The sequence below is a fragment of the Anolis carolinensis genome, chromosome 6 (assembly GCF_035594765.1).
Source record: "Anolis carolinensis isolate JA03-04 chromosome 6, rAnoCar3.1.pri, whole genome shotgun sequence".
Taxonomy (NCBI): domain Eukaryota; kingdom Metazoa; phylum Chordata; class Lepidosauria; order Squamata; family Dactyloidae; genus Anolis; species Anolis carolinensis.
In genome coordinates this window covers 66,962,912-66,975,753 of record NC_085846.1, presented here as the reverse complement: position 1 = coordinate 66,975,753, position 12,842 = coordinate 66,962,912, and the positions used below count along the sequence as shown (strand labels likewise).

Sequence of the window (12,842 nt, the reverse complement as noted above, 5' to 3'; positions counted from 1 at the left end):
ATACCACCATACTTCGCCACAGCAACGCGTGGCCGGGCACAGCTAGTTTCTTATAAAGTTTTGATTGATTACACCACCCAACAACAATATTCTTGGTGTTCTGGTTTTTAGGCCTGTTCCTGGGGTTATTTGGGGCAGAAAATTGTCAGAAAATTGCATTGGATAGACTGCATGAGATCTAGTTTCTTAGATATGGTTATGATTCTTTATGAGTAAGCAGATGGTAAATGGTATGTGGCCTATGTTCTGTAATCTCAAATACTAGAGCGGATAGAAGAAAACCATATTTAGAATCAGCAGAGCAAATATACCCAGAAAGAGATCTAACATTTGCGGCACCAAAATGTGTGTTGGCCAGTGTATCAAATGACAATCATTAACTATATTTTAAATAATAATTCTGAACTAGCATACCAAAGTCATACACTGAACTGAGCATCTTCATATCTGGTTCAAAGACAAAGAAAATATATCAATTCATTGTTCTCATTTATTTGGATTGATCCACCATTTTCACCCTCTTTTTCCCCCTCCCCCTCCCCCTCCCTCTTCTTCTTCTTCTACTTCTTCTACTTCTACTTCTACTACTACTGTGTTTGTTTTGTTTCAACGTTTTTAGAGTATAAGCCTGTTCTGAAAATGGTTACCTTTTGCACAGTACATAGATTGTTTTATTCATGCCATAAATGATTGGTGGTAAGGTCGAAGGCAGTAGCAAAAGAGGAGGACTGCATTTTGGATGGATTGATTCAGTCAAGGAAGCCATGGCCCTGAGTTTGCAAGAACTGAGCAGGACTGTTGATAATAGGATGAGTTGGAGATCTCTCATTCATAAGGTTGCTGCAAGTCAAACTAGTCGACTTGGTGGCAGTTAACAAAGTGCAAAATACTGTCATTGGCTTGCATGATACAGTTCAGAAGAGATGCCACTGAGAAAGACCAAACTCACTGGATATTGGTATTGGTATGTTTAGGTCTATCTGACAGCTGGCAGTGTTTATGGTTTGGAAGGTCAGCTAAATGAGTTAGAGGAAGCGGCACGTGAAATTAACAGCATTACTGCTGAATCCGAACTGGCTGATCTAGAGGATCAAGTGGCAACAGCAGCAGCACAAGTTCACCATGCAGAACGTCAGGTGAGATTAACGGGGTTTCTTATTTTTTACTTCTTTGATGGACCAGGAAAGCTTCAAAGTATTGTGAAAATGCCTCATAGAGGATCCAAAAAATTGTTTTTTCCCCTAGGAGTAGGTGCAGAGAAGAGGTGGCCCTCTCAGGCCTCCGGGTGAGCTAATATGGCCCCTCTAGCTTTCCAAAGTTTTCCATCCCTGCTATAGATACTGTTTCTCAGATAGTCTGGAACTAAGCAGTAGAAGTCTTTAAAGATTATGATCAGCACCCTGAAGTGACCTGTTTCAACAATGGAATTGTATGCTTCTATTTACTATCAGCAGGATTATTTGATATTCTTTGTGTTTGGAAAGACTATGATGTGTATACAGACAAAACTGGAATGCATGTTTCATCTTTATGGAAAATGCTTAGAATAAAGAGGAAACCACAGGAAATTGTATTTTCAATATAAGGTATTTTTTTATTTGGTTAGGTGTGACACCAGTTAAAAATGTATACTTCTTTAACTGTAAATAAAGACATGCATGCCATTTCACAGTCTTTTAAAAATAATAATTCTCTGTTTCTTTCTTTCTCTCTTTCATAAATAAATGGCTTGTTTTTTTTAAAAGATTTCAGATATTGAAAGCAGAATTTCCGCGCTTACAGTAGCAGGCTTGAATGTGGCTCCATGCATTCACCTGAGAAGAAAACGTGAACAACAGCAGACAAACCAGGTGAGACAAAGCAGCCAACAAGGATGTGGGCATAGCTCCAACATGCCTAGGTCCAAAAGCAGATGAGAGGCCCTTCATCCATTCCAATTGGCATGCTACTGCTATAGCTTTGGAAGGAGAAAGGAAAAGGCAGTACTTGCTAGATTTACTCCTCTCCCGCACTGCCATCCCCTTTTGCTTTTGTGTCTTAATTAGATTGTATAGATGAGTGCTGGCTAGATAGATAGATAGATAGATAGATAGATAGATAGATAGATAGATAGATAGATAGATAGATAGATAGAGATAGTAATACAGTTACATAAAAGCATGCCTCCATGTGCAGAACCCTGCTGGCCACATTTCCACTAAAATGAGAGCCCATATCCCTGTCACAATGCTCATCAGAAGATGAGATGCGTGTCCTGATATAAATGATGAAAAACAGCTCCATGTTTGCTTGTTGTTACTTTGACCTGCTTGCTGATACTATCCATGCTGATAAATGTTTCCTCATTAATATGGACTTTTTTTTCTCTCCCATAGATGCACACAATAGACACATCCAGACAACAGAGACGAAAGCTTCCAGCTCCACCAGTGAAAGGTGATGGAAACTGAGGGGAAATACATTGCTTAATTTTAATCATTAGGCCCCACATCTTCAAGACCTGAGCTGAGTTGTTGATAACAGAGCAACTTGGAGGTCTCCTTTTCATAGGATCAGCATAAGTCAATGTCAACTTGATGACAGTTACGAAGTGCAATAGCCCTTCTAATCAAATTAGATAATTTATTAACATTGTCAGCTTTCTAAAGATTTGGAAAGCAGATTAATAACAAATTAACAGAAATATTTTAAGGCTATAATCCCATATACATTTTCCTGGGAGTAAGTACCATTCAATTTGGTGGCATTTGTTTCCAATATGAAATATTGGACTTGCACTGTAGATTAATAAAAATAAACCGAAGCCATTTTTATTTCACAAAAAAGTCGTGATCATTAAAAATATAATTTGTGTTTTCCTATCATTTGTATCCCAAATGTTATATCTTGGTGGGTGAAAACTTTTATTTCATGTCTTCCAGGTTTTTCTGTGCCTTCAAAGCTTTCAAATTGACATTGGTGTTAGTTTGTCCACCTTGGTATATTAGATTGTAATTTCCTTTAAATGCTTAAACAACAGGCCATATATGGTATTGGCTTTAGCTACAGTGGTATGATTTGCACTGATGTTCCTCGGCATGGCGTTTAACTCAGAGGCACTTGCATAAAAGTGGCATTGACAAAGCCCTGCTTAGATCTGGAAAATAAATTCATCCATTTATCTCTCATGGAATGGTATAGGATCAAGAAAACACAAAATCACAATCCTTGTCTAAAATGGGACTTAGGGTGCATCTGCATTGTACAATTATTGAGATTTGATGCCGCTTTAATCACCATGTCTCAGTGCTATGGGATCCTGGGAGCTGTAGTTGGATGAGGCCCCAGCACTCTTTGGCAGAGAAGGCTAAAGACCTAGTAAAGCTGCAATTCCCAGGATTCTGTGTTATTGTGCCATGGCAATTCAGATGGTATCAAACTGCACTAATTCTGCAGTGTAGATGCATTCTAAGTGAAAACTGGAGCTGTGAATATGTAGATGCTTCTATCTGACCTCAGACCTTTATAGAAACAGTGGGAACACCTCTCCATGCTTCAGAATGAGGCATCCTTCCCACTTCTAGATGCAAAATAGATACTATACATCTTGCCCTTTCTGCTTAACATATGTCATGATTGTAAAAAAAAATTGCTGGAAATTCTCTTTTCAGGTGAAAATGTGAATGTCTCTCCAGTTACCCCTGTTAAAACATTTAACAGGAATTTTATACTCCAAGGATCTCTGACACAAAGAACAAAAATGGAGAGAAAAAGCACTGCCAAGGATTTGAAGGTAGGAATTAAATAGGCGATTGTATTCAGTCTTTAGATTCCTTTGTGCAAACGTGAAACTCTAAAATTCACATAACAATAAAATGTGCCAAACTAAAACAGGCTTGATACCTCAGTTTTGTGAGATACACACACATACACATATCAGATTTGTGTAAGCTACCATTCAGATACTATATTGGGGTGTGAGCACATCTTTTCCTTTTACACACGCACACTCAAATCCTTATTACATTTCATAACTTCAAAACTAAATCAGTTTTGGAAATTAATTTAGGTTTTAGATTTATGTGAAAAAAATTATGTCATCCTTTGGAGGAAGGAAGATCTAGGTGAGGAAAGAGGTATTTGGGGTAACTGTTTTTCTTATAATGAATATGAAACATAGTATATTTATTGTGTGAACACCCTGTCTCATAAAATTAATAGGTGGATTGCTATTTCAGTCTGTGGTTATCTTTTAGTAATTTTGCAACATTTATATTGCTTCATATGTTTATTTAAATATTGTATTAATGTTATCTTTTCTGTTTTAGGAACCAACTATAGGGTCTGCTGTAATGTACTAGAATTGCAGAATTTTACTGCCAATAACACACTGCCTAAGGCTGCAAACTAGAGTGCCTTTATATAACAGCCATTGTATACATCCAATTAAAAAACAGACCCTCAAGAACCCATAATGCCTCAGTAATAGGGCTTTGTTTGGATACCTCACTGAGCAAGCTGTTCAAGTCTTCAGCATTGTGGTCTGCTGTTTGAAATTCTGCCTTAAAGTTTTCAAGAGACTCTAGGAAGGACATTGAACTTCATATAAGCAAGATTCCACATTTTACAATGCACTTTTCCTCACATTGTCAATTGTACTAAAGTATGTTGTCTTGAAAATACAGTATGTTTTGTAGTCTTAATTCATCCATTAATGTTGATCAAGGTCTTATGTGGAAGTCAAGAAAAAAGTCAAATCATCCATCCTGTGATCCATATATCCCGGGACCTTATTGTTCACACCGTTAAATCTATATGATGTTGCCAGAGCAATAAGAAGTTTTCCAGGAGTAACTGGTACTTCTGAAACAAATTGTGGAGAGGTATAATAATAATCAAGGAGAAGGTTGAATGCTTTCAGCTGAGAGGGAAAGCAGTTTCCCATTTGGGATTTCTCCTTGCATTTCATTATAGCATCCTCTGCTCGGCAGCACATGAATGTCCCAAGTGCATATGTTTGCTGGTTAAGTACACTTTACCCTAACTACATTTGAAACCGCACCCATTCTCAAGAATTGTCAAAGCCAGTTGGTGATTTAGGTATATTCCCAACTGAAATCAGTCCATGCCTTTCAGTCTTGCAACCTGACTTATCTCAAGAGGGAACATTCAAACTACTGTAACTGGGTTGCTGTGAGTTTTCCGGGCTGCATGGCCATGTTCCAGAAGCATTCTCTCCTGATGTTTTGCCCACATCTATGGCAGGCATCCTCAGAGGTTGTGAGGTCTGTTGGAAACTTGGCAAGTGGGGTTTATATATCTGGAATGTCCAGGGTGGGAGAAAGAACTCTTGTCTGAGGCAAATGAGAATGTTGCAATTGGCCAGCTTGATTAGCATTGAATAGCCTGGCAGCTTCGAAGCCTGGCTGCTTCCTGTCTGGGGGAACCCCTGTTGGGAGCTGTTACCTGGATTACCCAGGCAGGAAGCAGCCAGGCTTTGAAGCTGCAGTGCTATTCAATGCTAATCAAGGTGGTCAATTGCAGCATTCACACTTGCCTCCACCAGACATTCTACAGATATATATAAACCCTACTTGCCTAGTTTCCAGCAAACCTTACAACCTCTGAGGATGCCTGCCATAGATGTGGGTGAAACATCAGGAGAGAATGCTTCTGGAACATGACCATGCAGCCTGGAAAACTCACAGCGACCCAATGATTCTGGCCATGAAAGCCTTTGACAACACATTCAAACTAATTTATCAACTTTACTTCCAAATTTATAAATAATAAATTCTTTAAAAGGAGCTTGACAAATCAAAGTGATCACCCTATTTGTTTTTGAGAAGCATATAATTGTAGTTTAAGGACAATATTAACTGGAAGGCTGATGTTAGGTTTCTTTTCAGAAGGCATAGATTCCCAACTGTTCCCTATGACGGACTGGCAAAAAAACTGGCACTGGGCCAGAATAATTGGCAAAGAGGGGTTGTCAATTGAATATCATGAGCTAAAGTAAGTCAGAAGTGCTGAGCACACTGGAAAGTTTCTAAATTTACTTTAATTGCCGCAACTTTGGAGTAGTCAAGGCCTAGTATTCATAAGTATCAAAGGAAAGGGAGTTATAATTAAACTCCAATTCAGCTCAACACAATCAAAGAAATGGCTCCCTTTTACTAATCTTCCTCTCATATGGTGTTTGCTGCCTGGGACCTCCAGATATAAATTGAGGTCATTGATTCAGACTTTCAATAAGATTCACAATCTCTGCACAAGATTTGCACCTGATGCTCTTTCTTAGATACAGCTAAAATGCCATTTCCTATGCAGATTATCAGTTAACTCATTAGAACGCCACTATATCCATAAGCATGGATTAAAAGTCTAGAAAAGCTCACAATTTCCTCACTCCTCAACTTTACAAATGGAGGGGTGGTCAAAAAAGGAACCTGGGCTATAGTCCAAAGCACACTTCCTAGGGAGCATGTCCCACACAACTTAATGGAACTTACTTCTGAATAAGGAGGCATAGTATTGCAGCACCACCACCAGAAGTATGTACCTGCAGCAATTGAAACACCATTAACTTTGTTTGATTTATTCCTAAGGCTTTATCTAAATTGACATTCACTGATTCTTTTTTACTGCAGACAAGATAATGCCATCATGTCCATGCATGAAGTTCTTATTCATCTTTTATAGACTTGACTAATCAGATGGCAGAATTTTGTCTACAGTGCATAACAGTCCATATAGTATGAAATCTAATAAAAAGCTTGTTTAAAAATTAGGGATTGAATTCAATTGTAAATGACTCACTTCCTATTCACATAACTCTTTCTGCACTTGTCCGGAATACATTCCCAGATTCTTGTTTCTGCAGATCTGCGTGTAACTGAGATGTCAAAAATGACAGATGGTCTACATATTTGTCCAATGATACTATTAGCTAACTCAGTGTATGTAATATTATTGAATCAAGACATCACCACTTTTAATAGATAACTCTTTGGCTTTTGTTCTGTTGGTGTGATATAAAACAAATCAGTTTGAAATAGAATGTTTTCCATAAGAGGCATGAAAAGCAACTATAGTGTTCAAATGTTAAACTATTCAGTCTTCTTTGAGAAAAATGTGTACTGTGTAGGCAATGCAAAAAAAAAAAAGAAAGACAAGAAGTTCCTGCCTGCTGTGTGGCATTTCAATTTTTACAAAGGTTTTACTTGTGCCAAATGTGCAAAGATTTAATTTACAGTTTTAAAGAAACCATAAAAATGTATATGTTATAGCACACAAAAATGATTTTGTCATCTAGTGATTTCAATCAGTATTAATATTTATATTTACAGTATTTTTTTTATAAATGAAAAATATTTTAACGGTGAAAACAATGAAGCCAATATGATTCAATCTGAGTGGAACTTGACACTTGCGTTGTTGTTGTTATCTGCATTCTGAGAAGGTATTATTGTCAAGAAAAATGATATAAGAGTAAAACAAATGATGTATAGGAAAAATTAGTTTGGGGCCCTATGATTGATGACAGAAAATATAACAAATTTGGAAGAGTTGAACTTAGATATACCTGGCTTAAGAGAGTTATCACATTTTAATGCCAGCTGTTTCCAATGTGTTAACACTATACAGGCAGTCTCTGAGTTACAAACATCTGACTTACAAATGACTCATAGTTAAGAATGATTTTTTTCATGTCAGGAGCAACTTGAGAAACTGCAAGTTGCTTTTGGTGTGGAGAATTGGCTGTCTCCAAGGACATTGCCCAGGGGATGCCTGAGTGTTTTGATGTTTTTTACCATTTTTGTGGGAGGCATCTCTCATGTCCCCGCATGCAGCTGGAGCTAATAGAGGGAGCTCATCCATGCTCTTCCTGGGTTGGATTCGAACCGGCAACCTTCAGGTCAGCAACTCAACCTTCAAGTCAGCAGTCCTGCTGGCACAAGGGTTTAACCCCCTGCACCACCAGGGGTTCCTAAGAACAGGGGTGAGGCAACATTAAGTGGGGGAAATCTACCCCCCCAAAGCTAAATTCACTCCTGAAATGCGGAATAAGTGTCTCTACTGAAGGTTTTCAAGATCCAATCACCGGATAGAAAGTGAAGTGAAATCTTCTGAGCTGGAGCACAGACAGCAAAACAAACACTCGTTGGGGTGTTAACCGTTCCCTATGCTATCCAAAACTTTAAAAGATATATTTTTGGCTGGAGTTACATGTGAAAAATATACCTGTTTTGACTTCCATACAAATTCAATTTAAGAGCAATTCTACAGAGTCTATCTTGTCCATAACGTAGGGACTGCCTGTGTACACATTCCTTTCACATGTTGCATTAAATGGGGCATAAAGAAAAAATGCCAAATACATCAAGTATAAGACCTTCACAGTGTGCTTCTCTGTTTATTGCCATCGAGTTTATTTCCATTAAATTCCAGACTCGCTACTAATCCAAGGTTGCCTATTTCACCCATGACATTTAGGTGTTGGAGGAGCCTTCATTTCCCTGTATTTAAGCACGGGACACAGGCTTCTGGGAAGTTCTCTAGCACAGGCTTCCTTAAATGAATGGTAGTGTTCTTTCATAGCTGTATTTCTTGCACATGAAAATATTCTAGTAGATTATGCCCCACCAGCCATATCTTAATTATATCAGAGCACATCTTTCTGAGGGCTCACCCTTCTGTGTATGGCATGGATAACAGACCTAAAAACACTCAAGAGCTAACATTTCACATCTGTTTAATAGTTTGATGCATTGGATTTTATTAATGCTGTTTACATTCATAATAACACACTGAAATAGCACAGCTTTTTTTCAAGCACGCATACTTTTTCCAATGAGCTATCTGTATAGTTTCTGTCATACTGAATTTTTCTCATTGAGCATGAAATGTCACTGTGTCCTGCACATGCAAATAAGATCGCTAGAATGCATTACAATCTTTGAATTGGTAGCCAATGCCATATAATTACCGGTAATGTCACATTTTTTAAAAATGATAGTAATGTGGAGTAAGTTTCACTATTTAGAATGGATAGCTCAATTTTTGCTCTAAATATATGTAATGTGTATGTGAAGACAATGTCAACCAAGGAAAATGAAGCCAGGATGAGCAGAAGGTGGATTTCTTGGTGAGATGTTGTGAATTGGAAAGTGTCTCTGACTACCAAACATATAACAATTGCAACAAGTAAAAGGCTCCCCTTCTCCCAATTAAACTGTTTGTGCAGGGAAGGACATGGAGGTGATTATGTGTTAAAAAGAGCAAATAAGCTTAATTCATATGTTCATTGTATATTCCTGAGCTGACCATATTTGCAGAAGGACTCTGTTACTTCACTCTCAAGAAGGTGCTTGCTTATCTGAACCATTATTTTGCACTTGATTCTTTTTGATTGATTTCAAGTTTCCAGGAAAAACAAAACAAGTAGATTCCACAAATTTGATATCTGCCTGTCCATTAGGGTGTGTGTGTGTGTGTGTGTGTGATGTTAGAATGAAATGTGATGGCACTCAAAACATAGAATACGATATTTTATAGCAAGTATAGCACAGGAACAAAATCACCAGTCATTATCTTCTTCATCCAATGCTTCTTTGTCTTGTAAAGCAGTCAGTAGTAGATCCAGGATGCTGTTCCTAGACCTCTGGCGGTTCTTCAGCTGTCTTTTCCCAAACCGGCCAATAGGTCGAACTCCACGCCCCACATACCAAAATGGATCAATCTCAGGACCTGGGAATCAAAACAGAGAAAAGAAACACGTGAATCCTTTCATCAATTCGGTGTGAAAAGAGTCTTCCTGGCCAGTTAAGGTAAAAGGTAAAGGTTTCCCCTGATGTTAAGTCCAGTCATGTCTGACTCTGGGGGTTGGTGCTCATCTCCATTTCTAAGCCGAAGAGCCAGCGTTGTCCATAGACACCTCCAAGGTCATGTGGCCGGCATGACTGCATGGAGTGCCATTACCTTCCCACTGGAGCGGTACGTATTGATCTACTCACATTGGCATGTTTTCGAACTGCTAGGTTGGCAGGAGCTGGAGCTAACAGCGGCCACTCACGCCGCTCCCGGGGTTTGAACCTGGGACCTTTCAGTCTGCAAGTTCAGCAGCTCAGCGCTTTAACGCACTTTGCCACCGGTCTTCCTGGCCAGTTACCAGACACATATATGTTTCCCCTTAACATTGAGTCTAGTCGAGTCCAACTCTGAGGAGTGGTGCTCCATTTCTTTCTTTTTTCTCCATTTCTGAGTTAAAGAGCTGGCGTTGTCTGTAGACGGCTCCTAGATCATGTGGCCAGCATGACTACATGGAAAGCCGTTATCTTCCTGCCGGAGCGGTACCTATTGATTTACTCATATTTGCATGTTTTTGAACTGCAAGATTGACAGAAGCTGGGGCTAACAATGGGAGCTCACCCTGTCCCGCGGTCAGTAAGTTGCTTTCCGGTCAGGGGTGCTTTGAATGCGATTTCCTGCTTCTTAGCGGGGGGTTGGACTAGATGGCCCATGGGGTCTCTTCCAACTCTACTATTCTATGATTCTATGATTCTAAGTTGACGCAGCTTAGTAGTTTAACCCGCTGTGTCACCACATCTTGTTAAGTAAACACATGCCTTTTTGCTGCAATTGGACACAATAAAAGAGTGACATCATGCATTTCTGAAAGCAAAGGACAGGTAGCATAATGACCATATGGCTTGTCCTCTTTCTGACTAGCAAACATATGCAAGGTTTGTTAACTGGCATATGACCCAGAACAAACCGTTATGTCAGATGAATCAAGTCAACAGCAATAGTAAGTATGCTGTCCTAACTAAGAACTCATGCGACTATTGTTGTTGTGTGCCTACAAGTCATTTCTGACTTATGGTGACCCTATTGTGGTCTAGTCCTGCTATAACTAAATGAACTAAAGTGTTGCCAGCAAAAAAGAAATTTGGCAAATATACTTGAAATGAGTGCACTTGAATCTTTAACACAGTGGCACCCAACCTTTTTTTGACCAGGCACTATTTGACTATGGACACTTTGACCAGGGACCACTCTCCAACATTAATACCAAAAGGATTACGAATCAGTTTTTGGTCAACTTTAGATTTGGTTTGGTTATTTGGGGTGCTGATTCAGAAAACTACTTTGGATAGACCACATCAGCACTACTTTCTGATACAGAACATATGCTATCTGCTCACACACAGAAAACCATATTTAATAATCTAGAGTTGATGTGGTCTATCCAATGCAGTGATCAGCTCTGCGGAAAGGAGCGGAAATACAATTAATATGATAAAATAAATAGGAAGGAGATTCGCAGACCGGTTTTTCGTTCTCGCAGCCCACTGCTGGGTCACAGCCCACAGGTTGAGAACCACTGCTTTAATAGGTAGTTGGCCTAATAAACTCCCAGCTACATGTCTTGTATTCCAAAGAAATACTGGCTTGTTGGGACAAAGAAATAATGCTCAGCATGAAGATGGTTATTTACAGTTTCATCATGATTTAAGAAATAAATATCCTCTTTCTTCAGAAAATATTATCGGGAATACTTGTATGTCACCAAAGAATAAATACGCAATTCAGTCGTTCCATTTCTCTCACACACTCTTCCCACTCCTTCCTCTCTCTATTTGATTCATTTATTCAGGCCTTCAGATTTTAATCTGTAAATTAACCTGAGAATTTAAAAGGAAAAAATACATTCTACCTTTGCCAGTGAAACAATGTGAAGAGGCGTGGATCTGGATCCCCTGCAGCAATACAAAGGGTGTCCAGCTCCATTGTACACAAAATTGTGCAGTACAAGACTTTTTATTCAAGATTCTTATTCAAGACTTTCACGAGGAGGAAAAAGATACAAGACATATTACCATCCTATCCCCCTGTCCTGAAACATCGCCTCTTTGAAGTTTTGAAATGTCAAGAAATGGACATTTGTTCCTTTGCCTTTATAGGCTCCAAGCGGCACTATAAGGCTCCAGATTTAGTCTAGATTAGCATTTCTGACATTTGACGCAGGCTTAAAATGATTTTATGAAATGTGATTATCTAATTTGATTACTGGGTTGTGAAGAAAGATCAAACCAACTAGTCTTCAGCAAAGGAGCAAGCCAGAAATCTAACTTGAAAATCCGACAAGTTGTGACTCACTTCTGTTGTCAATTTGATGATTGAAGACTTTTCTTTGCCCTGAAGCGAAGCTGACTGATAGTAACAACACCAAGATATAGACTGTAATCACTTTTGAAGCTTTTGGCCAAGAGGATCGCTGATGTGGATAAAAGTTCAATGCGGAAGCCAACATGATGAGTCAACTCTGGAAGCGTGAGGCACAAAGAAAAGGGAGATTAGATAGAAATGCATCAACTTTATCCCCATGTGGCAGATAACATATGCATGCAAGGTTTCAAGCAGAACTGAACAGCCCATAATTATGACTGAATCTACTCATTCATTCACAAATAAGTATCATAAGTAGAACAGTGACTAGAGTGTTGGGACTTGGGAGATCCAGATCCTCATGAGCAACACATCTTACTGAGTGATATTGTATTTATGTAGACATAATTTGGCCTCTTCTACACCATCATTATATCCCAGGATCTGATCCCAGATTATCTGCTTATCCCAGATTATATGATAGTGGAGACTCCTATAATCCAGTTCAAAGCAGGTAACCTGGGATCGGATCCTGGGATATAAGGACAGTGTAGAAGGGGCCTTTTGTCACTGCTAAGTACAACAGAGCTTAGAGCCAATTCTAGGCAGCTGATGAATATCTCAAGAGCTTGGCCTGCCCCATCTTCCTAGGCGGGAACTACACTGCCCTATATCCCAGGATCTGATCCCAG

At 39.0% G+C, this 12,842-nt stretch overlaps 1 protein-coding gene across 4 annotated transcripts in view; it reads left to right on the top strand.

Annotated features, from left to right (window-relative positions):
• The window catches only part of myrip (myosin VIIA and Rab interacting protein), a 196,546-nt gene extending 188,167 nt beyond the window's left edge, over positions 1 to 8,379 (top strand). For all 4 annotated transcript variants that reach the window (XM_008115546.3, XM_008115547.3, XM_062957474.1 and 1 more), the window contains 5 exons: positions 975 to 1,136; positions 1,746 to 1,850; positions 2,376 to 2,436; positions 3,651 to 3,772; positions 4,308 to 8,379. In XM_008115546.3, the coding sequence (XP_008113753.1) occupies positions 975 to 1,136; positions 1,746 to 1,850; positions 2,376 to 2,436; positions 3,651 to 3,772; positions 4,308 to 4,340 (483 nt within the window). In that variant the 3' untranslated portion in view covers positions 4,341 to 8,379. The remainder of the gene's footprint in view (positions 1 to 974; positions 1,137 to 1,745; positions 1,851 to 2,375; positions 2,437 to 3,650; positions 3,773 to 4,307) is intronic.
• The last annotated feature ends 4,463 nt before the right edge of the window (positions 8,380 to 12,842 follow it).